The sequence below is a fragment of the Eurosta solidaginis genome, chromosome 3 (assembly GCF_040869045.1).
Source record: "Eurosta solidaginis isolate ZX-2024a chromosome 3, ASM4086904v1, whole genome shotgun sequence".
NCBI classification, from domain to species: domain Eukaryota; kingdom Metazoa; phylum Arthropoda; class Insecta; order Diptera; family Tephritidae; genus Eurosta; species Eurosta solidaginis.
This window is the reverse complement of record NC_090321.1, coordinates 253,443,332-253,470,689: the sequence shown is the minus strand read 5'-3', so window position 1 is coordinate 253,470,689 and position 27,358 is coordinate 253,443,332. Positions and strand designations below refer to the sequence as shown.

General features: G+C 35.2%; 1 protein-coding gene across 1 annotated transcript in view; it reads left to right on the top strand.

Annotated features, from left to right (window-relative positions):
• LOC137245383 (uncharacterized) overlaps positions 1 to 22,445 on the top strand; it is a 47,456-nt gene extending 25,011 nt beyond the window's left edge. Inside the window, exons 2-4 of the mRNA XM_067775945.1 lie at positions 8,730 to 9,843; positions 9,929 to 10,196; positions 12,030 to 22,445. Of these exons, the coding sequence (XP_067632046.1) occupies positions 8,730 to 9,843; positions 9,929 to 10,196; positions 12,030 to 12,305 (1,658 nt within the window). The 3' untranslated portion in view covers positions 12,306 to 22,445. The remainder of the gene's footprint in view (positions 1 to 8,729; positions 9,844 to 9,928; positions 10,197 to 12,029) is intronic.
• Positions 22,446 to 27,358: the final 4,913 nt, after the last annotated feature.

Sequence of the window (27,358 nt, the reverse complement as noted above, 5' to 3'; positions counted from 1 at the left end):
TCTATTTTTTTCTTCCACTATCAATGTACATTCATACTCTCTCTCTCTCTTCCTCTTGTTCGTCATCGGTCTCTCCAGTTCTGTGTTATCGCCAAATGTGGATAGCTGGTGTGACTTGTGAGGAAAGGGCCAAACAGCTCACGATAAAAGAATCGACACTCACCATCTTTTTGTCGGCGTCAATTCAGCTTTTGAGAGCACGAAAAGAAGTAGCTTTTATGTTGCTATATCTGAATTAAAGCTCCCTGCTCCAGTCACGTAGAAATTTGGACGGACCTTTCTAAGCCATCCGAAACCAACCGAGGCTTCATACAAGGAGGGGAGGAGACATTAGTTCTGCCTCCTATGGATTAGACAAAGAGGCAAAAAGAGAGTAGATATTGCGGTAAATGGGGACATGATGAGGTACTTGCTGTCATCCAAGAAAGAATCGGTGCATTCGCGCTTTGGCAGCGAGGTCACTGTTTACGGATATAAATTCGTGACTGAAGGACTAAGTCTAGCTGGAAACTGTTGCAGTCAATAGCATTCAAATGCATCATGCATACTCTTGGCAGCTCTGACATACTTATATATTTATCGATATGTTTTTGCTCTCACTAAGTTTTTCTTACTTCTTATATTGTAAAGTCATCTTTGATAGCAACACGCGTTTTGAACGTAGAAACTAAAATTTACTTCAAATAAAGTTATTGTACTTGTGAGCATAACCAATCGAACTCTTTAATTAATTGCGGTTAGGATAAAGCACACTCTTCTATAGAAACCAGCATTAACAGTGAAGCAATACTTACAAGTAAAACGGAGCATTACCACAAGTCGCTCAGCATACCTGTCCTGATATATGCTCGGAATTATAAGCGGTTTCGGGAGAAGATGGGAAGAACCATACATCTTCCGGAGGATTTTTCTCTCGAACACTCCAAGAGCTATCCCATCATCTCCCAACACCGTATATGATTTTGTAGATTAGATCTCCCTACCCTCAATTAACCCTTTCCCTAATTTAAAATCTCCCTACCCTCACTCCCCTCTAGAACGCACCTCTATATTCTGGGGAAGAAAGTCGAAAATTGAGGCGATAAAGTTCGTTCCGATGGTGAGATCAATAGTAGCAATTTGATAGACTACCACTAGATGGACTCCTCAAGTTTAATAACTACATTTTTCAGCTGCGCCTAATATTCGCAGTGCCAGTAACGTTTGTATAATTCCAATTTTTTAGATTAGTGCGCCATACGATCATATCGATCGAGTGATTGTGGAAGGCTCCTTTAGTCATTAGTAGCTTGATCCTGAGGCTAACCTTCGATCTTGAAACAGAATACATTCCCCTAAATTCTTGTTGGATCCGTCCGTAAATAATTTCCCTAATGCACCGTTACAAATGGTCTTCGGAACCCACTCCTCCGGCGTATGTATGTAGGTACAATAGGTGGAAAAGGGGAAAGAAACTGATTGGCAGTGTTATAATGTACGAGTATTAGGCACGAGATTCAACTTGATACAATCGTTTATCGCAGACGGCATTATATTCCATTGTACGAAGAGTTCCAGTCATTCAAATCAGACCAATACTCTAAACAAGAGTAATATCTTGAGCTATATTTCTTACAGTCCGCGCATTACAGTCTCTGATAGGCCTTAGCTCTTTTCAATGGCCTAACGGTGGCGGTTTTCTTAGTTTTTGGTTCTCATGACAGCTTCTTATTCGTATTTCTATTATCGAGGATGGTCTAACGTCCAGAATCATTTCGTATCTTGCCAGTCCACACTACCATTATTACATGAACGCTCAGTAACGAATCACCTCTAATATATGGGCCTTATTACATACAAATAAGCTGCCTGCGGCCCCCGTTCTACGCTTAACTAAATTGTTATCCTTGTCTTAACTGTTTTTAGTGCATAACGGTTTTATGCATATAATATAATCACTTCTTCTTTCTTATCTAGCTCCTTTGCCTTTAAATAAAACGGTTACTCATTTCCTCCAACCCAGTATTTTTAAAGCTACTTAACTAACTAAATTGCTTTATGCTGGTACTACCCACCAAGAAATTTTGCGGCTTATATGTAGCTTATGTGCATGATTTTATTTTAATGGCATAGAACATGCTAAAACATGCCTTAATCTACAATAAATCGTCAATAGATAATCTACGCGTTTACATATCGCTATTTACTTCAATAGTGTTATAGCTCAAACAACACAATTTTCCAGGAGAGCCATCCAAACATTTTAACTGCCATATGTTGCGCATATAAAGGCATATTTTCATTTTTATAGCACGTGATAAATTTTCAACTGATCACAAAGATTTTTTTATACAACATAGATCATGATATTGGGTACGTTTATATGTTATTAACTCAAAAGTCGTATTTTTTGAGTTATGACACTATTGAAGTAAATGAGCGACGTGTTCCATCCCTGAATATTTTCTGTGAAATGTTCACGTTTTCCTTTTATTTTCTGCTTCCAATGGTTGAACTTTTTCTATGGGAAAAAAAATCCGCATTTCTAAAGTTTGATAATAACACTGCGTTACACATATTCTGTCCTATGCAGTGTTGCCAGGTGATGCAAAAAAAAGAAGCTAGATTGGCAAAAAAAAAGGTTAGAAAAGGCTAAATTTGGAAAAAAAGAAGCTAAAAAAGGCCAGAAATTTTTTTGGTTAATTCATAAAATTTTTTGGTTAATTCATTAAATTTTTTTTATATTTTAGTTTACACATTTGTAAATAAAAACTTATAAACATAACTTAAGCATAACTTCCTGTTTCAAAACATATCAAGCACATTTTCCTTGACTATCACATGGAAGTACTTTAAATGATTGCGTATGTGTATATACATAAGAAAAATATTACAAACTAATTATTTACATAAAATACTCCCCGTCTGAAGAATCAGAAGAGCTTAAGTCTGGGTATAAAGTTTGGCTATTTACCATAGATATGAGATCATCGGTAATTTCAAAGTTATTACAATATTTAGATAGTCGTTTTAACGAGCATCTAATATTAAGCAGCGCATTAAGCATTTTAATTTTCAGTTTGTTCCTTAATTTAGTTTTCAGAATTTTCATGCCACTAAAAATTCTTTCAACTTCCGCGTTACTGAGTGGTAATACTAAAAAACTAAATATGAATTCGACAAGTTCTAAAAAAGGAGGTTCGTTTAATGCATTTTTGTGTTCTCGGACTTCCGACCAATATTCCATGGTGGAGTGTACATTTTTCCATTGTATAGTTATAAGTTTTCGCCACTGCAGCTCTATTAATGCTATTTGACTTGAAGAATAATTATACTTCTCTTTTTCAAAGTAAGAAAATACATCTGGCTTTGAAATTTTCAACGAATTTTCAGCAGAAAAAGAATTAATCTTTTGTAGAGAACTCATATTATTAGGTATTAGGTGTTCACAGGAACTATTGAAATTATTTTATTTTCGAAATTTTTAAAAATACATTCGGAGTAAAAAGAGGCTAGAAAAAAGTCACGAAGTTAAACCCAAAATTTCGAGGCTAAAGGCAAAAAAAAAAAAAGGCTAAATCTAGCCTCGAAAAGGCTAACCTGGCAACACTGGTCCTATGAACCAAATATACTTTTTCGGAAAGGGGAGAAAAAATAAAAATACATGTGTATCGGCGATTTTCATGTACACGTCAGAATTTTTTGTTATGTATAAAGTATAAAGCTCGTAGTGTCCGTCTGTCCGCCTGTGTGAAGACTTTGGATCGATTTTTAACCCTTTTGCCGTGATCCGATGGAGCTGCATTTTTGTAGGCTGACTCGTGGAAATGTCTGTTTCACGTCAAATTTAAAAAAAAAATAGATTTTTATCAATTCTCAGATTTACCTGAATTTTGTTAAAAAATATTAAATTTTTCGCGAGCGTTTTCTTTAAATGTGGATAATGTGATTTAAGTACGAAATGAAGATAATCGCATTATAAGTGAACTTGGACGTACGCTGCTGATGTTATTTATTTATTTATTTTATTTATTTATTATTTAAAGTCGACAACAAACTATGGTCGACTGCATAATATAAAAGATATATAAATATACAACTCAAAAGATAAAATTTAAGATATATCGAGATTTCAACAATGTTATATTACAAACAAAGAAATATTAATGAACATTACTATTTAATTTCAGAATATAATAATAATAAGAAATATGAGTAGAAATAAGATCTTATGCCGAAATCTTATACTGGCGGAATGCATCAGATTCCGCTCAGCATGATTTCGGAATGCAGTGGATTCCAATCTCCCTGTTGGAATGCAACAAGATTCCAATCAGCATGTCACGGGAATCCGGCAGTGCTAAGAGTAGTGTAATGAGGATACGCCATCACAAGGCATAAAAAAGTAACATGACCTGTGTTGTTGGAATGCACCGGATTCCAATCAGCTCGATGCCTGACCCATAAGATTATACTGCCGGAATGCATACGATTCCGGTCAGTGACTCATGAAAAAGCATGTTTTTACGTTGTTGGAATGCACCAGATTCCAATCAACACAGTACTGTCTTGTTCCTTCTTAATGATACATGTTGATAAATGTTCCTCCATCCTTAAGCGAGATAGTTCCTGTTTTTTATCGAAGGTATAAAATGCCGGCAAATTAAATTAGCTTGTATCTCTTAAATTAGATAGGCAAGTATTGCATTACGTATAGTGGCAAAAGTACATTCAAGACTGATGCAGCTATACAAGTCATTGTAGTGCGGGCACCAGATAAGAAGAGGATTATTTTTAGCAAAGTTTCGTCGACAAAGGGGTAAATAGAAAGGAACGTAGTGTCTGGATACTCTAGGGGGAACCGCAAAAAACAAGCGGCTGAGGAGGTCCGCGGAATCAATTTCTCCAATAATGAGGTTATGGATGGACAATACCCCCAGTAATATTCTCCGATTTTCTAGAGTGGGTAAGTTAATAAGAAGAAGTCTACTTCTGTATGGAGGAAGGTGGAGACTTGAGTCCCAATTAAGGCCGCGCAATTCAAATATCAAAAATTGCTTTTGAACTGAGACCAATATAGCCTACGATCGCTTACACAACTTTGTGTTGGGTAATTTTATGCATTTCCATTACTTATTAAGTGTCTACATATTTACTTGCTTTGAATTGACTTGCATGGTACTTTGAGCTCGAGTTAGTTTTGGTCTTAATCTAGTATTTTTTGTTGATATTTTTTTGCTTTTATTCGATATAAATAATTCATGAAAAACTCTTATCAACAATCCAAGTTTAGCAGTAATTTCCATGGCCCAAATCCATGAATTAGCTGATTTTTTTTTTCGAAGAAATTCATAGGTAGCGTGGACTCTTTGTGTGCGAAGAAGTGCTTTTGAACACAATCAATTATTCGACTAATCGACTGTCGTTTAGTCGAGTATCAACTTCTGCATTGATTGAAAATCGACTAGCTGATATTCTATTTAAACATAACATGCAATCGACTATCATTATTCCAGTACTGTTGGTTTTCTTAATTAAAAAATAAAATTTTAAAATTGCATTGTTTTTGTCATAGAAATTTAAAAAATTAGTTGTTTGCTGCAGCTTCGTAGTTTCGTTTAAATCTTTCACTAATCGAATGCAAACAACTAGTCGATTAGTGATAATCGCTTATATTACTAAACCCATATTGCTTATCGACTAATCGATTATACGAATAGTCGATTATCAAGAGTTCTGAAAAAAGATTTGGGCTATTCACGGCAGCTTGTTATCAGCTAAACTGCTTAAAAATAAGTGTATTTTGTTTTTGTAAAATTATAAATTTAATCCCATAAGCAGATGAGCTGATAACACGTGACACTGAATATCCAATTAATTCCCTAAACATTTTTGATGTTTGATGTTTTCTTTCTTTATTTTAGGTCGCGCTGAAATGACTGACGGTTGAGTAATTATAAAAAAAGTTTCGCTAGGTGTCGCACGAATCCCGATATTTTGGAAAAGAGTGCTGACTGAATGAAATCTTGCGAAACATTTTTTAGAGATTTCACATTCAGCGTCAAACTAAAGCTGTAGTCATTGGTGCCGTTTGTCGTATCGCTGTAGTCGTATCCCTACCGCAATCAGATGTTTATCGTTACGACGGTAAACCAAAAACCAATTGGTTGACTATGATACGGTTACGACTTTAGCGGCACCAATAATCGATTGCATTGATTCTCATAAGGTTGGTCAAATCAGCTGTTATAAGGTTACCGATAAAGCACCAATGTCTGCAGCTTTATACCGCAAGCGTATTTGACAATAGAATGACAATGCATAAAACAAGGGGAAACACTCCCATAGGTGGCGCCCAAAATAGGGGAATCTTACGATCAAGTTTTAAGATACCTCGCATTGAGCTGCAAATTTGCAAACCCACATATAGTTCAGAGAACCAAAACAATTCAGTAAAAGAAGAAAAATTCCGCTGGGTGGCGCAACTGTCGAAATAGTTACAAAATTCATACGAGATCTAGAATCTTTCAATAGATTTTATGTATGTAACTTTCTGACAACTAAAGGCTTGAAATATTAAACGTTTTCGGAGGCCGAAGGGAGTAAAATACCCACCACAAAAAGTTTCACTAAGATGCGCGTGGGTCGATGTATTTGACAATATTGTGCTGTTAGTGATACAGGCCTAGTAGAACGCATTGGGCACTGAGAGTAATAGTTTAATGTCAGAACAACAAAGCGCGAAGAAACACACCTAACTTGGCATTCAGTATCATGATAAACACACTTTTGATTAATAATTAGAGTGAGGTTCAGCGGTGCCATCGTTGATCATGTTTTGTAATATCCTCCAACATTCTTTACGTCATTGCAAGAAAGACAAAACATTGTGTCTCGACAATTTCCTCCTGTGCAAAATTTAAAAAAAGTCATTCCCTCTAGAAGGGATTGGGGTGAAAGTTGGAAAGGTAGGTTGATGGAGTAGTTTTGTCAGGATCGCAATCGATCTTTCGATTTAAAGGCGAAATTTTAACCTGCTCAATTATTACTGTATATTTAAGGATGCGTTGGATGTGATGTCATATAGTGCTGTTACGGTGCTCGCAATTATTCGGTACTCGCCGGTACTGTCATCTTCTGGGACTAGCACGACCGCAGCGGAAAGGGTTTTTTGTTTCTTGAAGCTTTGGATAGGTTAACTTCAGTGGCTTTTTACTACAGGCTTTTCTTGCCATTAACCTTCTCAAGCCGCTGGGGTGGCAGACACCACCTTTACCTTTTCCAGGGTAGACAGAACCTTCTACCCGACAAATGACCTGTCGAAATCATGGGGTACATCAAGGTTGATCTAAGAATGGTGATAGGTTACCAGCTATACTGCCTAGCTATTGCCAGAACAAGACAAATGTATTTGGGTCTCGACTTACTTTTATCTCCGGAGAATTTATCCAGTGTCGAAATTGGTCTTATTCGAAATGATATCGTTGCTCACCAACCAACCCCTTCCTCAATAACTATAGCTTATGTGCCCTCTTGCAACTTTGAGAAGAAATAGTTTTGACGTAAGACCTCTTAAGGGCCAATTAATGGTAACTTATAACCATAAAACCGTGATGGTAGCGTGCTCCGCCAACCACACCGAAGATGCTGGGTTCACGCCCCGGGAAAAGCAACATCAAAATTTTAGAAATAAGTTTTTTCAATTAGAAGACAATTTTTCTAAGCGGTGTCGCCCCTCGGCAGTGTTTGGTAAGCACTCCGATTGTATTTCTGCCATGAAAAGCTCTCAGCGAAAACTCATCTGCCTTGCAGATGCCGTTCGGAGTCGGCATAAAACAAGTAGGTCCTGTCCCGCCAATTTGTAGGAAAAATTAAAAGGAGCACGACGCAAATTGGAAGAGAAGCTCGGCTTAAAATCTCTTCGGAGGTTATCGCGCCTTACATTTATTTATTTTTTTTTTATAACCATAAAACCATAACCAGATAAAACAGCTGATCGAACCTACCTTATGAAAATCAATGTAATCGATTAATGGTGCCATACCATAACGCTAACGCCATAACCATACCATAGCCAACCAATTGGTTTATGGTTTTTCGCCATATCCATTACCTAAATATATTTGAGTTGGTGACCTTAATAACTTTTTGTAGATTTTATTCATTGTTTTGAATACGTTATGACTAAGCGACTTATTTTTTGTGGAATATGTTTATAATTTTTTGCGTTTTCTTCATTTTTATAAAAGTTTCAGAATTTTTAAGTTAAGGCACAATTAATCGATCACATTGGAGATGGTTATGGATATGGGTATAGTTACGACTATGGCGTCAGGGTTAAGGAAGTTTAATTTGCCCTTTATATAAGGGTTACTGTACACTTAAGCCGCCCACACAGGTACATATGTATACATTTTCCATGAAATAGGAAAGTTCAAAGGCAAATTAAAACTAAACGAATTCAAAAGAAAAACGCGGAGCGACATTTTGCATATCAAATTATGGATGAATGAGCCCCAAAGAAAACAATTCCGACATTTAATGTAGAATGTTTCATTATGCAAAAAAGAACAAACAGAAATAGAAACCCCCAAGCTGGTGACCCCTTTAACAAGCTTTTCATTTCCGCATTCTTTGTAGTATTTAGTTATTGTAGTGGTATTTCATTACATTACCGTTATAGACCAATTACTTAATGTCAACACTTTGTAATTTCTTGTTGTCTCTTTCTTTCATATTTTTTCTTATAGGGCTTCGTCGTAAACCGTTACGCCAATATTTGCAACAACCTTTAGATGTATCGTCGGATTATTTGTCCCAACTTATGGAGGAGAATGCACGTCGTCGGCTACAACAAACAATAGAACAACAATTGGAACGTATCCATATGCAACGTGAACGTTTGAGTCAACGATTGCAGCTGTTGGCCGCCGAACATGCGGAAGATAATGAAGAGAATATGGGGGAGGATGTATCGGGATCGTCGGAAATTGATGAGGATGGTGACACTTATGATGCCAATCGATATCAATATAATAGTTATAAAAATTTCGATGCGAACAACAACAACATCCTCAGCAATGGCAACAACAATTTAAATGGCAATCAATATGTCGACTCGTATGGACTTTTTAGTTACAAATATCCACCACCGAAAATGGGGGATATTGCGAATGGAGGCATATTACGTGAACGCATACCTTTTGCGGTGGGTCCAGCCGATCCACGATTCTTTGCAGAGCAGCAAAACAGCATCGAAAATGATGAGGGCAATAGTGATGAGTTGGATTCGCGTGCTTTGGACGACTATCAGGAGTTTGTACCTGCTGAATCGCAGAATTTCGGCACTAAGGTAGCTTCAGCTTCAGCCGGAGATGCTGCTGCTGCAGCAGGTAATGCTGTTACTGGCGCAATTTTAGCAACGAATAGCGAAACCGTTAGCGTTGCACCCGACATGGCTACAAAGTCACCTGTGCTTGCGCCAGCACCAGTTGAAACATCAAAACTGGGTGATACAAATGCGGCCACCTTTCATCGCATCAAACCGCAAAGCGTGGCTGCAGCAGCAGCAGTCGCTGGTGCTAATGTAGTAGCGGCAATGAAGCCCGATACGACGAATGATAACAGTCGACACACCAAAATCGCGCTCTATGACAAGCTACAAAAGGAAGGTAAATCGGCGGCTATTGGCGGTGCCGGTGATATGTCAGCAGCATTGAGCGGCAATGATGCTGCTGACAATCTAGTTGTACGTCAGCATTTGGGAGTGGATGGTGATATGGGCATGTATTTGGTAGCTTTGATAGCGGGTGTGAGTGCGGCCGTAACGGTGGGAATGATAGCGCTTGGCATCGCTTGGTACACGTAAGTATAAGCTAAAGATCTTTGTTGATGCCTGCAAGCTTGTTCTTTTACTCATTTCGTTTCCTTCTCTCGTCTGCCGTGACAGATTACAGCGCAAATCTAAGGCAGCAGCGGATGTTGAATATCCGGCTTATGGCGTAACTGGACCCAATAAGGATATCTCACCTTCGGGTGATCGCAAATTAGCGCAAAGCGCACAAATGTATCACTATCAACACCAGAAACAACAAATTATTGCGATGGAGAATCGTCAGGCGGCGGAAGGCAGCTGCGGCATGTCGGATGTGGAGAGTGATGATGAGGAGAATGAAGAGGGTGATTATACTGTATACGAGTGTCCTGGTCTAGCACCGGTGAGTGTTGCCTGAAAGTTTTGCTTTCGTTTCATATACAGGGTTAATCAAATATCATAAACACAAATCTTATAACTATTAGTTTAAGTCTCGAGTAAATGGACCCCAATAGAGACAGAAAGTTTCGAATAAAAAAATTAAGGAACAATTTTGGCAGGGATAGGGTTATCACATTAAAAACCACCGTGATGCGATATAAATAAAAACTTACTTGAATACTCATGTTTAGTCTGGTCTTTGGAGTCTGTGCTGCAGAAAATTACGAATCTTTTGTCAGCAGAGCACTTCGCTTTTCCTGCTCTAACCCTCTACTTCATATAGGTACCACTATCAGTGATTTCGGTTACTAACACACTTAGGAGTGACGTAAGTCTGGGAAAGGCCGTAGCCTACCCCGGATCTTTATTGGTTGGAAGCTCATCATACACATTTTTATGTATATCTAGTCACAATAGGTTAGACATAAACTTACCAGACACCGATCCACATTCATACATCCCACCGATCGGCTGGACATCAACGAGCTGTTCACCGAGTTTCTGTCCCACATCCACCTGTTTTTTGACATCTCTTTTTAACTTACAATTATATGTCACCGATCCATTGTTAGTCAGCCGATTCGCCGTTCATCTTGTTACCAGCCCATCATGATGACTAGTTGCATTCCCCACCATATTGGGTGTAGGCGTGTGTTTGACTCAAATAAAACCAAAAAATGCATGTTTATATGTTTATAAAGGAAGTGGGACGGACTCGTCAGTGACGAGTGAATGCTATTTTATGGCGTTCTCTTTTCTGGATATAATGTGACCCTGTAAGTTTTCCTTAGCTCTTTCGTAAGTTTTTGTGTACCTCTCAAAAAATATTCCCCACTGAATTAGAAAGGGAGTAGAGTTACCTGTAAATTCAGCCGTTTTGCAAAGCGCTATCTGACCTATGTAGTTCAGAAGATTGAATTTGAGAGTGCAACATAAGGGTAATATTTTTTTCAGAAAAGAAGACGCCTTTAGGATAACTTTTCTCGATTTTCTAGTCGTCAAACAGTTGGTTCTCGGAGATTTCTTCACTTTATCAAGACTCGAAAAAGAAAAGTAGGTACGATATAGATTTGACTATTAGTAATCTATGGGCTTTTCGTGGTTGCTAGTCCATCATGGTATAATCGTAGCACAGGCTATATACGAGACACCAACCTGCTCCGATAAGACCAAAGGCTTTCAGCGTTTATGCAGTTGGTGTATGTCACTAGAGAAAAAGTGTCATCCTACTGCAGCGTGACTTAGACTCTTTAAGGGCCAATTAATGGTGACTTATAACCATAAAACCATAACCAGATAAAACAACTGATCGAACCTACCTTATGGAAATCAATGTAATCGATTAATGGTGCCATACCATAACGCTAACGTCATAACCATACCATAGCCAACCGATTGGTTTTTGGTTTCTCGCCATATCCATAACCTAAAAATATTGAGTTGGTGGATTTAATAACTTTTTGTAGATTTTATTCTTTGTTTTGAATACGTTATGACTAAGAGACTTATTTTTTGTGGAATATGATTGTAATTTTTTGCATTTTCTTCATTTTTATGACATTTTCGCGATTTTTAGGTTAAGGCACCATTAATCGACCACATTGCAGATGGTTATGGATATGGGTATGGTTACGACTATGGCGTTAGGGTTAAGGAAGTTTAATCGGCCCTTTAGTCGGTTATATTCCTTCGGTACACTTGAATCACCCTGTACTTTTATTGATGCACTGAAAAAAAATTTAAATATAATATTCATATTTTCTTAATTGTTTTTAATTGATTTTAAAACACACAGCCAATGGGTGAGATGGAGGTGAAAAATCCATTGTTCTTAGATGAAACACCAGTTACACCATCGAGCAACACAGCTACGGTTACCACTACGTCGACACCAACTACCACCAACAATATAACGTATACCACACCACAACAACCACCAACACAACAACTCGGTAAAAAGCTCTCTTATAAGGTTGTTGTTGGTGCTGCACCCAATCCCAAAGCTACCTCAGCAGAATCTACTAAGTCTTCCGAGGAGAATAGCAAGAAACAAAAGAAGAACAAGAAGTAAAATGTACTACACAAAGGATTCACAGAGAAGGTCAAAGTGCAGCGCCGTTATGAAGCAAAATTGTAGTATATATGAACAAGAAATGTAAATGCGTTTATAGCGTGAGGAAGGGGGAAAGAAGAAAGAGGAAGAGCATCAAGTTAAAAAAAAAACAACTGAGCTCGTAAGAACTTTTTTCTTAGTTCTAAGTCTTTGAAAAAGGTATTCAGTATGACAAGGCCAATTACTATAGTATAATTCAAGTAAAAATGAAAGAGGTTTTTTTTATAAATTGAATATAAGAATTGTAGGACAGAATTGAATGTTTGAAAAAGCCAGTGTTTAGGAATTTTTTAGTGCTGATGAAATTTATTTGCAAAAATTAAATCAAGTCATAAATTGTAGTCCAGCAGATAGGTATATTCTGTAACAAGTTTCAGAATGATTTCGCATCGATAAGAAAACTTAGCGACAAAGTTTGTGATTGGTTTTGCTTTCTGATAATAATCACTAGTGACTATGAGTCGCAAAACTAAATATCACCACTAAGACGTAAAGTCCCGGGAATCTCGGTACTCTCCCTCGATTTTGCCATCTCGAAATCCCCGGAATTATACATATAATTATACATATATATAAAAATTTCGGGATTTCCTTGGCATATTCCAAGTTTGAAACAAAAACAATACCAGTTTCTTTGAAACCGTCTTACCAGCAAGCATAACTTTAACACATACAAAGTATTGTGGCGAATGTTGACATTACTAGGCTAGTTAATAATCACGCAACAACAAAAACATGAAGCAGCCACTGTTGTTGTTATTGTAGCAATAAAGACACTCTCCGAAAGCCTCGGGGAGTGTTATCGATGTTGGTGGCCCTTTGCCGGATGCAGATCCGGTACGTTCCGGTACCAAGCCCGATCATCTCGGGAACGATTTGTTATGACCACATGCGACCTTCTAGGCCATCCCGCCCTCCCACCCCCTACATACATGAGGAGTTCGGGGTCACCAGAGCCTCGGCTGTTAATGAAATATGATTCGCCACGGATAGGTAAAGTTAACAATTGGGTTTGGAGAAGCTATGTATTGCGCTGGCAACCTGAAAGGGCTGCGCTACACAAAGCCCTTAAATCCGGTATTTTAGTCGCCTCTTACGACAGGCATACCTACCGCGGATATATTCAAACCCCTAACCCGCTGCGGGAATGAATCAGCCATGTACATAAGAATGAGCAGTCACTCTTATGTACATGTACACTTTAAAGCTAGCCACACTTATGTACAAGGCAACGAAGAGATACCTCACACCCACAGATGTATTAATCAGCCGAAGTTGTAACTCACACATACACACGCATATATGTAACCCAGTTATCAAGCAGGAGATACAGCAGTTCTAGAAGGCGAAACATCTAGACCTAAGTAGAAATATGCGGACATGGCAACAGAGAGTATAAAAGCAGCACAAGCTGAGGAATGACTAATCAGTTTGACTTAAGCACGCTATTGGTTATGAAGTATAATTGTAAAGTACTACTCCCAAAGTAAACTAAATAAAGTCCAGTTTACAATACTGAATATCGTAGTGATTTATTCAATAGGTTAGCGATTCGAACGTTAGCAGAAGCTTTCAAATAAGCGGAATTTCCCAAAATTCGTTACAGTATGTAGTGTGCAAAAAGAATAAAATATGCAAGGAAGGCAAAGTTTACAACAACTAAGGAATGACGTGGCTGAATGCGTTTAATACTTCAACCATCGTAGGAGTGCGGGTTTAAATCCCACTCACGGGAGAAAAGGCTTTGAAGAGATTTACAAGGTATAATCGAATCAGCTGTCGCCTTGTCCGTCCTGATGTCACGTTTTAAGTTTTTCCCAAATTATTAAATAAATTATAAATTAAAAAGTGCTTCAAATAAATGTTTTCATACATTTAAAAGCAATCTAGTCTTGTCTTTCAGTTGAAACTTCATTTGCTTTAATATGATGGAGGTATTTTTTAAAATAAAGAAGTGCTTTGAATTGGCTGCACTTTCATATGTAACACTTGTGTTAAAGTGTACATGACAGATTATTAATTTTTGTTTGAAACGAAAAAAATGTTTCATTAGTTCATAAAATTTGTCTTGGATAACTTTTAAAACATTGGACTGAATAAATATTTATGTTTTACTACTCGTATGCATTAACGCTACATCATTATTTTTGAATCAAAATACAAAAATTAGTCTCTGGATAGTGCCGAAAAATAACGGGATCCCAGGATTTTTATTTTCAAAACCCGAAATCCCGGGATTGCAAAACATTTTCGAGATTCTATGCCTTCTTTTGAATTGACTTTCTAGTATATCAAGAAGAAGCAATCAGCTGATGGAATAACACCAGCTGGTGTTGAATTTTTCCTTGGTACATGTGGACCATATTGCAAAAAAATATAAGTAGGAACCTAGAGTGGTATCGCAGAAGCACATCTATGTACGTATGTGAATGTCATACCAAACTCTCAACCATTTGTCATGTTTTAAAAACTAAAAAGTGTGTGATGAGAGTGAGAAACTAAAAGTCTATTGTATATGAACAATTGTGCAGGGAATCAAATTCCTTGCTATAAATATTAAAATAACTTTTAAAATGTAAATGAAATAAGCATAAACAAGAAAGGAGTAACCTTGTATTAGCTATTGTAAAATAACAAACAAACAAAAACACTTTTAACTAACTAAATCTCATCAATTAAAATTTTTGTCAATCTCTTCCCTATTTATAAATTAGTCATAATTTTTTCTATTAAAAAAAATCACACTATGAACTTAACTCAATTACTAGTAAATTAGCAATTTCGGAACTATTGACATTTTCGTAACATCTGTCCGTAAATAACAGTCATTTTAATGACACACTATTAAAAATTACTGCTAGGAAAATGTCAACTTTGTGCCAGAATTGTAACAAGAACTATCAATAAGTAAATAAATAAATTATGAATGAAAATCGAACAAAAATAAAAGCATTTATGAATTTAAATTTTATAAAGAAAATATTATATCAACTAAATTTTAAAAACATACCTACATATGAATGCCTATTTATATATATTTCATGAACTTTGCGCCATTAAAATTCAAAAAAATTTGTATCATTAAATATAATTTAAGTTCAAAATACCACTAAATGCTATATACAAAATGCATTGAATTTTTTTTTATATTCATAATACAACAATTGGTCACAGCCCCATACTTCAATTACAAAAAAAAAACTAATATCAATAAAGTACATAAAATATTAACTTCATCCGAGCCTAAAATAGATACAACGTGGCGTATTCATGATAAAGATGAAGCAAGTGCTTAAATTAAGGTACAGTTGTTTTCTTAAACTGTTACGTTATTTAAGTATCTACTTAATTTTGACTACAAGTACGTCCCAAAATAAATATTCATACAACTCTTAATCGCATAAGGGGCCGTATGTATAAAATTATTAGTCTAGTTTTGATACTTATCATTTAAAAATTGTATTAAAAACGCGAGTGCTTGCTTTGAAAAAAAACAACATTTACTAATTTTATGTAATGGGCGAAGCTTTATTTGGTGCAAGAAGTTGAGTTAGTCGCCTTAAAGCTAAGCCTCACCTTCCAATGAACAGTGATCCAGATATCGATAAAAATTTAATATTAACCGTAGAACGCATAACCAAAAAATACACGCAAACGCATAACGGGGGTACCCGTGTGTCCACTTAAAAGTTTTTACCGTTACAAATGCACAGTAACAATATTCATAAGTAAAAATTATTACAGATTGTGTGATGAGCAGTGAGTTACTTACTTACTGCGACAAACTCGAAAAAACCAGTAACTGGAGCCTGCTACCTATGTTATACTGAAACCTCCAGACGAAGAAGGAAAACGCGAAAAGCATGCAGCATGTGCAAAAAACCAACGTACCTGGTACATTCGCTGACAAATTGTACCTGCACCGTTTGCGAGCAGAAAAATTAGTATATGTCTACAAAATACAATATTTTTTATTTTAAGATTCATGTTTTCTAATATATTTTTACAATCCGCTATAAATATTGCATATTAAAACAATCGTATTTTTTGATATTTGATGGGTACACGGGTACTCGGTTATACGCTCACGTAGGTGTCGACTTTGGAAACTTATATCTGGGGAACCCCTCAACTGAAACCTACAAATATTGACTTAAACGATACGGAAATACTGTAGTTTCCTATATTATAAGGTTCAACACTCTAGTGACAGTGGATCTCTCACTAAAGTAGTTTAAATTTGCAACAGGACACACGGGTTCCCGGTTATGCGTTCTACGGTTAAAACGACACATAGCGATAGTCTGACGACACGACCAAGTTGACCAATTATACGCCAATTACACGGCTCAAGTATCCTTGTGCCAATTACCAATTTGCACAAGGATTTGCCCGTTGGGTGCACTGGTTGCGCTATTTGCGCAGAGAACTGCGCTAAAATCAAGACAATTTTTGCATATTAACGCATGTCTGCAAATATTGCACATGCTTTTTTCTTCGTGTGTGGTGCATGTTACACAGTTTTCCTGTGGTTTCTGATAATACAACATCAGTCATTATTGCTTAAAAATGTTAATATCGACGGCATAATGACCATATCTAGCTTGTAACAGGAATTCACACAAATTAAATAAGACATAATAACCGTTTATACAATTAGAACAAATGTTTCATTTATTGCGCTAGTTGAAATATGAATATTCCGCAGTGCTGCAATGAGTTGAGCTGGTCATGCAATTAAAATATATATATTATAAATAAAATGGAAAATAAACGCTTCTGGTGCGAGTTTTTCGACTTATACCGTGAATTACCAGCACTGTGGAAAATAAATAGCGGTTTTTATACAATTAGTGCCTTTTTTTATACAATTAAAGCACATGTTTCATTTGCTGCGCTTCTTTAAAAATGAATATTGCGCAGTGTTTTTGAGCCGTGTATGTCAAAATTTTAATTTTCACAAATTTCGTCGTTTTATATTTGCGCATGGCTTTTGTGTCATGTATGGGCCGTCTTAAGCAAAAATGCCGCGAATATTTTGTGTCGCGTCGCTTAGTGTGCCCGCACTTTAAGACTCTTTTCACAGCGCGAGGTAAAACGACAAAATCGAATCAAATGCTTCCCAAAACCGTTCCTCGGCTTTGGAAAACCACTTTGGGATAAAAATTTATGAAACATACTTGTGGGTATTTTCAGTTAATCTAGATAAGAATAAAATATATGTTAATTTTTCAAAATTAACTTATTTTGTTGCCTTTTAATTACAGAAGGCCAATCTGAGTACGCATTATCAATTGACTTTGTTTCATTCTTGCAAAAAGGGATGGGATTTTTCTCGGGCCCATGGAGATGATAAAAATTCCCCGAAAAACATAATTTATAATTGGCCGGGAAACACTGAAGCCTCCAACCTCTGGAGTGATGTGATCAACCTCCCTGCTAAAACGCTCATGTATTTCGCTTGGAGGTGTTTGTATGAGGCTTAATTAAGTCAAATCCACATTCAAGCACCCAATCAAGCACGCATACATTCTCAACGTTATAAGTTCGTTTATAAGTAACTTCATAATGACCTACCATTGAATAGCGAAATTAATGCGTGTGGTAACGTAAGGCGAGGTGAACGAAATTTATATGCAGGAAGCTGCCATCTTATCATCTCCTAGACAAATTTGTCCGTCGATAGTTTTCACAGCCGCCCCATGGGCTTTTTTTATTCCCCTTTAATCTAATTCATGCCAAAGTCTATTTACTATGTAACTTATGTACATATATTGTGCAAATTTTTCAGGAGTTTCATTTGATCCAAATATCCTGAAAAGTATGCTCGCTGAGTTATGACATTTCAGGCATAAATCTGATAATATTTTCACACCAGCTTCGTGCAGGATTTTCTTTTTTATATCTTGCGCCCTACATTTTAAAAAGGAACCACATAACCAAAAAATGGTAATAATTTACAACAGGTGCTAATATGCATCCAAAAAATCGGGAGAGATATCATACGATGCGTTTTGACCTTAATATTAATAATCCGAAGGCGGAGAAGGAAAACGTGACAGTTTTCAGTACACAGAGAAGAAAATTGTGTACAAAGGGGTTTTGCATGGATTTAATTTTGATCCCACGGCCGGCTAGCTTTTTACACTCGCGGCCAAAGGCCGCCAATGCCAGTGCATATAGGTGTTCTGCGCAAAAATACAACTTATCCCCCCTTTCGGAGGCGCCTGTGGTAGGTTTTTCATGAATATCTTTTGAACGACTTAAAATTCAATGACACGTCTCGCTACATTTTTGGACGGGTGTGGGCATTCGACCCTTGTTGTAAATTATTACCAAAAAAAGGTACAGTTTTAATAAAAATGAAAAAAAAAAAACACTTAACCCGTTTTTACATTAGTTAAAGATAATAAAGCCACATTTTCCCTCAAAGAAAATAAATATTTATATAATATGAAAAAAAAAACTTTATTTCAACAGCATAATCATAAACATGAGTATTAAATAAAAAGCATATATATTTTCATAATATAATAAATTTTTATTAAATTCTTAAATTTTAAACACATAAATATATGTATATTCAGATATAACATAAAAATTATGGCCGGCCCTACAAAAGCAGCTTTAGAGAGCTTAGAATGTTAAGAAAAAGTTGTTATGCAATCGATAACGATTATTTACTAATCCCAAGCATAGCGCTATAAATTTTTTTATCGGTTGTGTAACTTTAACAGCAAATCTTTGCCCATTTTCTTACCATAATTGGCTAACATCTAACATTGAAAAAAATATTTAAATTGTACGAATGTATATGTGTAGCCCATTAATGTTAATTATATAAATTCAAAATAAATGCGTCATAATTTTAGGAAAAGCTAGTGCAGGGTGTAAAAAAGCCTGCATAGAGCTGCCCAATTAACGGAGGACGCTACAAATTGTGTGTCTACAAAACGAAAAAAAATAATAGTATATATATACATATACCAACATATATTTATACCAAATCATCAAAGTAAATTAATGAAACGAACATGTATGTATTTTACATTAGAATTTCATAGACAAAGTAGTATTTCATAATATTTTGAGCATTTATAAAGAAAAAAAATATTTTATATATATATATCTATGTAAAAATATATCAAAATGCTCGTAGGTGATTTCCTTCATTGAAATAATTAACGATTTTTTCTCATATATATTTTTTCACATATATATAGTATATATATTTTTTGTAATAGTGCGAGCAAGTATTTAAAATGTTTTCTTTATTCTGTAAACTATCATACGCTTTGTGATCAACTACTGATATCTGTGTCAATTTAGAAAATAAAATGCTGCATTAAAAAAATGTATAGTCAATAAAACAAAATTAGATTAAAAATATTCGCGTGAGAAAATATTTCTTTATACATACATATGTATATGGATATGCATACATTTATAAAAGTTATGTGGGTAAAATGTGGCTTATGAAACATAGCAAATACAAAAACATGATTTTACGCAACAATCCACTACACTTTAAATTTATTTCATACAAAAACTAGTTAGAAACAATTAGTTTCAAAATTTTTCTTAAGTACAATGCATATATGTTGTACTTTTCATATGAGGAATATTATTTTTTTATGTATATAGCAAATTGTTAAGGTAACAGTGTCAATGTATATACATATTTAATAATAAAAAACAAGATCTATATAACTATGTTTGAAAAAGAAACACAAACAACAAAGATTTTTCAATTATTTTAAATATATATATATTTAAATGTAAATAATTTCAAAACCTTAAACCAAGACACAACTGACTGAATTCCCCACACGTGTACACGATAAAATACCCCAAAACATACACACATACATATTTATATATACATCAAAAAGAAGATTTTACGGTAGTGTACAAGAATTAAAATTTACATTTGAATTTATTGTATTTTAAAACTTACAAGCATATGTATATGAAATTAAACAAAACACAAATCAAATCAAAAAAAAAAAAAACACAGCTATTAGTGGCTGTTTACACACTAAAGGGCCAATTAATGGTGACTTATAACCATAACCAGATAAAACAGCTGATCAAACCTACCTTATGGAAATCAATCCTCGTGTTCGAATGAAACGTATCTGGCTCATGTTTCATTGGAACACGAGGATTATAATCGATTAATGGTGCCATACCATAACGCTAACGCCATAACCATACCAAAGCCAAACAATTGGTTTTTGGTTTCTCGCCATATCCATAACCTAAAAATATTTGAGTTGGTGAATTTTTGAAGATTTTATTCATTGTCTTGAATACGTTATGACCAAGCGACTTATTTTTTGTGGAATATGTTTGTAATTGTTTGCGTTTTCTTAATTTTTATGAACTTTTCGCGATTTTTAAGTTAAGGCACCATTAATCGATCACATTGGAATTGGTTATGGATACGGGTATAGTTATTACTATGGCGTTAGAGTTAAAGGGCCAATTAAAGGTGACATAACCATATAACCATAACCATAACCAGATAAAACAGCTGATCGAACCTATCTTATGGAAATCAATGTAATCGATTAATGGTGTCATACCATAACGCTAACGCAACGATACCATAGCCAACCAATTGGGTTTTGGTTTCTAGCCATATCCACAACCTAAAAATATTAGTGTTGGTGAATTTAATAACTTTTTGTAAATTTTTTTCATTGGTTTGGATATGTTATAACTAAGAGACTTGTTTTTTGTGGAATATGTTTGTAATTTTTTGCGTTTTCTTCATTTTTATGAAATTTTCACGATTTTTAGGTTAAGGCACCATTAATCGATCACAATGGTTACGGATATGGGTATGGTTACGACTATGGCGTTAGGGTTAAGGAAGTTTAATTAGCCCTTAATATTTTTGTTGCTGAAACTCGTTACTTGGGAAGAGTGATGACGAGGAAAGCGGGCGGTCACCAAGTTGATTGTGCTCGGCAACTTGCTTTGTGCTGTCTTTCTTCTGTTCCCAAATTTTGGTTTTGTAAATATTCTGTTTTAATGGAGAACTTTTTATTGATTTTATACACAAATAATTTTTAATGAAATTTTAAATACTTCACAATAATTTTTAAAATTTTCAATAAATAAAACAAGTTTTTGGCAAGAATTGGAATAAAATGCCAAATTGTTGCTTAGAAAGAATTGCCGTGTGTCAATATGATACACAACTCTTAAAGAAAAGTTGCCGATAATCAGCAACCAAACTTTTTGTGTGTAAACGGCGACTTGTTGAGGCAAATTTAATAAAAAGAAGAAAAATACAAACAAAATAAATTTATGACCCACAAAACAAAAATACAATTTCACTTCTAATTATTGCCAGCCAAAAATAAAAACTACTTAATGAATAAAAATAAATCAATAAAAAACAAAAATTTTTCGGTAGCTGTTAACTCAGAAAAGGTATTCGAAACATTTAAAAAAGAAAGCAAAAAAGGTAAAAATAAACTATATCTAAAGAATCATTGTATACGCATTTTGTAAATAAATATAATGCAGTTGTTGAATATTTGTTAAAGTTAATGACAATTACAAACATATTTACAGACATCCGTGCGTGTAGCAAATGGTATTAAAAATGTAAAAAATAACGAAAACTATCAATTTGATAACATCTACGAACAGCTTTATACATACTTAAAACAGCTAACACCAGAATAAAATTGCAAAATTACTACATTACCTTCAAAACAACAATTTTACTTTTTTAACATTTTCTATAATTTATGATTTTCATACAATGATACATATTAGAAAAAAAGGAAACTAAAATTATTTTATACTTTTACTATTTATACTGAAAAATACTTTTAAAGCTTATTAATAATTTGTACGAGCGATAACACTTACTCAAGTCGTAACACAATAAACTGGATATCGAAGAATCGATAGCAGTAAGCATATATAAATCTATAGAAATATAGTTTGCAGAAACTATGGAAAGATAATAAATAAATATATATACATATATATATATAATAATTGTACTTACATAATGCAAGAGTGTATAACTCTATACAATATATACAAATAAACTAAACTTAAATAAGAAATAAATTTGGAATTTTATTTCGCTTTTTGCAGTTATTGAAACCAAACACTGTAAGTTGAAATTAATCAAATGTACAATCAATTCATTTTATTCAGAGCATGTTTACACTTGCATTAATCTTCAATAAATCCACAAAAGTTATTATTACTAGGCCTCGCCGGACTGCGACCTTTATTAAGATCTATTGTGCTTGAACTTTCAGCATATAACAGTACGTGGGGGCTTTTAATATATTTAAGTATCTCTTCAGGCTTTTTACTCTATATCACACAGGCGCGAGGAATCAAGCCACCTAGATGGGAGAGTTTCTGCCTTACTAGAGCGACGCATTCGCTGAGAATGCGAATCGGTGTTTCATCCTCCAGCTCACAAAGGTGACAGATTTGTGTATTGGATAGATTTAACTTACTTAGGTGCTGGCGGCCGCCGTGGTGTGGTGGTAGCGTACTGCGCATACCGCACCGAGGATACTGGGTTCACGCGCCGGGCAAAGCAATATCATAATTTTAGAAGCAAGTTTTTTTTTTAAATTAGAAGTAAACATTTATAAGCGTGGTCGCTCCTCGGCAGTAGTTTGGCAAGCACTCCGAGTGTATATCTGCCATGAAAAGCTTCTCGGTGAAAACTCTTTTGTATTGCAGATGCCGTTCGGAGTCGGCATAAAATATATAGGTCCCGTTCCGCCAATTTGTTGCAAAAATTAAAAAGGACCATGACGCAAATTGGAAGAGCTGCTCGGTCTAAAATCTGTTCAGAGGCTATAGCGTCTTGTATTCATTTATTTAAGGTGATATAAATTAAGATAATTAGAGTGCATCGTTTAGTACCCAGTGAGAGATCGTAGGTCTTCTCTGCTTAGATTAATGAGTTTGGCCAATACTTTCGTTGCTGAGAGTATAAAATATTTGAACTGAACTGCTTTATTTCCCAGTTATTTGTGGTTTCCATAGTTTATGCCTGTGTGAGTTCACAGAAGGGCTCTGCGCCATAGAATGCTGCAAAGCACCCTACTACATCGGTAGTCGGCCAAAAGTTAAATCTAAATCTAATGTAACTAGGCTCTGTTAATGCGCGCCTGTAAATATACCACACAATTTGGATAAAAAAACATGCTTTGTGGATTGCATTCCAAAAGCAATAGATATTTAGCATTGCATTCTCCAAAAAAGTATATACGGCTTTGCATTTTCTACGTCATGGCAAATACGCAACCTCAAAAACCGTTTTTGTTGATGCGTTGCAAACATGTGATATAAGTTATATATATGACCGATCTCTACGATTTTTTTATACAACATTTTTTGTAATATATGTAAGCATTGTTTGAAATTCGAAGCTTTTATCTGTTAAAATGGGGCAGAAATTACGAAAAGTACCAAAAAGTACCCTTATGCTCCCTAAGTTAGGGAGTTCAAGATTTTGTGCAAATAGTCTAGCACCGTTGCATTTGCAAATTATTTTAGTATATTTTACACAAAACGCAAACAAATTAGTACCTATATTGATATGCATTTGCTACGGCATGGCAAATACGCAACATTAAAAGTCATCACATTGTTGTTGCATTTGCATGTTAAATCTCTATCCGTATCCGGATAAGCTCTATTATATATTTACTTAAGTTATCGTGTTAACGGACAGACGGACAGACTGACAGACGGACATGGCTGAATCAAATTTTTTTTCGATACTGATGATTTTGATATATGGAAGTCTATATCTATCTCGATTCCTTTATACCTGTACAACCAACCGTTGTCTAATCAAAGTTATAATATCCTGTGTACAAGTACAGCTGGGTATAATAAAAATTGCATTGGCGCATATGGGGCAGGCAGACAGTTTTTCCCGTTTTCTGATCATTGAGATTTTTATTGAGTTGATCGCAGTTTTGATCTAAGTGTGCGATAAGCAGAACTGCATTTTCGAAGAGCATATTTCGTATATCCCTCTAACGCCCCGATTCTAGTGTGGTAACAACATTCTTTACCCCGGTAACGAAATAATGCGGAAACTTTTACACCCTTTTGGTATTCTATCCGCGAAAGTAGCCGGATAATTTTTTAACCACAAAAGTAGGTGGTTACATCGAAATAACCAAACAACAGCTGTTGTTTAGAAAAAGGCAAAACTGAAAAATAAAGAATTGTAAGCGCAAATAAGTAAAGATAATAGTAAAATAGGTTTGCCTCTTGCTATATATTATATATTTGTTTACATTATGTAATTTCACAGAATAAATTACAATATAACTATGTAAAATCTTATGCATGTATGTACATATATACACATCGTTTCGTTTATTTGTTAACCTCGTATCTACGAGTGACACATTTTCGGAAAAGCCATGGCGGAACCATACAAGGTGGCTGCATGGTGACATACCTACAAACATAAATAAAAATTCTATGTACTTTGTTTTTGTAAATTCGATGGACGAATGTCAAAATCGAACTGCGCCGCAAGTTGATGTATCAAATCAAATAAAAAAGTTTATATTCAGCTGTCGCATGCTGCCACTTTGTATCGTTCCGCCATGGATAAAGCGAAGAAAACCAACTTTTAAATTTCACCACAGACGTTGGTGAGTTTTTCGATGATGACAGCATTACCACTTTGGCCAGAATCGCGAATAAAAGAACTGGAAACGATTTTCGGTTACATAATGTTCTGGGGACTATTTTACCGGTAACACTCACAATCGGCCCGTTAATGTTTAATTTTGATTAGTAGTTAAGTTACATACATATTCTAGTTCTATTGACACTAGTTCTAACGACTTTCTGAAATAAGTACGTACCATGGAAGCGTCTAATCAGATCGAATTGGCGACACACTTTTTAAATAGGTAATGTATGTATGTACAAATATGCAAACCTTTTAATCTCTCTCATTGTACCCTCATTTTCAATCTTTTCTTCGCACAAGTTGTTTTTTATTGACAGTTACGAACTTGCTATTTTATGTTGCGAAAGTATAATCTATATTCTGCAATCTATATAGCTTATGGCGGCCACCGTGGTGTGATGGTAGCGTGCTCCGCCTACCACACCGTATGCCCTGGGTTCGCACCCCGGGCAAAGCAACATCAAAATTTTAGAAATAAGGTTTTTAAATTAGAAGACAATTTTTCTAAGCGGGGTCGCCCCTCGGCAGTGTTTGGCAAGCACTCCGGGTGTATTTCTGCCATGAAAAGCTCTCAGTGAAAACTCATCTGCCTTGCAGATGCCGTTCGGACTCGGCATAAAACATGTAGGTTCCGTCCGGCCAATTTGTAGGGAAAATCAAGAGGAGCACGACGCAAATTTGAAGAGAAGCTCGGCCTTAAATCTCTTCGGAGGTTATTGCGCCTTACATTTATTTTATTTATATCAAAGAGGATAGATCAGGGATGCACCTTAACGTTAAGCTAATCGTTTATCAAAAAATTTCCACCGTTTCCGTTGAAACACTTCGAAATATTATCGATAAAGAAATTATCAAGATAAATTGTATCTCGTTTTTAACCGAAACGAAAAGCTTTCGTTAACGTTAAAAACGTTAACGAAAACGTGATACTTTATGTTTGAATTGTGCTGGCAATGCTATAGCCATGGTGAAGCCGTAAGGTGGCAACAACGAGCGCACATACACACACAAACTCTATGTAATTTGTTTGTGTAATTCGTTGGTGGTAATGTCAAAAATACTCTGAGAAATGTTCGTACTGTCAAAATTCATGAGAAAAGTTGCAATCAGCTTGGCTAATGCTTTCACCTTTAATGACTCCGCCATCAATCAGCTTTGCCAGCATAGTTTGAAATTAATAATCAACATAAACGATTTGATTTCGTTTTGATATGGCAGAAAACGAAACGAAATCATTTCGTTAATTTGACGATCTTAACGTTAATAAACGAAACGAAATGACTTCGTTTCGTTTATTAACGTTGATTATCGTAACGAAATGATATCGTTTCGTTGGTTAAGCATGCCTGAGATAGATAGATATACAAGAGGGCGCACTGTAGAGTTTCTACATGGCGTTGAAACAAGTTGGTGTTCCTCTAGAAAAATCAGATTAGGTTTTCACCATGCGTTTTTTTATTCTGTCCGCACCAGCCTGAGCTGTCATTTTTATTTCTTTCTTGTTTTGTTCGTGCGTGCGGCCATTTTTGACACTTTTGTTTTGTTTTTTCATTTGCATAGTTTGTTTTGGTTATCCAATAGAAAATAAATGTTATTCTAATTGATCGGTGGAATAGTGAATAAATTTTACAAAGTGAATAATAAATATTAAAACAGCAAAATTTTAAGTGATAGTGGTGATTGTGCAAATGTTAACTTGTGCAGTAACATTGTTTAAAAGTAGAAATATGTTGTTACGATGATAAGTGCATAAATGTATGTATGTATGTATACATATATACTTACATATAAAACCGCTGAAATGCTGACGGTTCTGAGTCCTTTCATTTAAATAAATTTTTATATAAAATTTTTAGAAAAGGTTTAAATGTGATATAAGAAATGTGAATGTGTGTTAAAATTTGCAAAAATGTGACAAGTCAGAATATGTGATATGAAGTAAAAATGGTGTATAAACGTATACATATATGAAATTTATAAAATGCCGACGGCTTTTGTGCATTCAAATGATCCAAAGGTAAAATGTTAAGATAACTTACGTTTGTTTCTAAAATCCAACAAATTCATTGTACATATTATGTATAGATAGTATATGCTTAAAGAAATCCATACATATATATATATAAGTGTGCAATACTTTGTGTTCATCTAAATCATTATAAATAGACCTTTTCCAATTGGACTGATTGTATTTTATAAGTTAGCTTTCCCCCCACTACTCTCACTCAAAATGACAAGTGAAAAGTGCGCCAGAATATCAAAAAATTATAACGAATTGTCCAGTTATCTG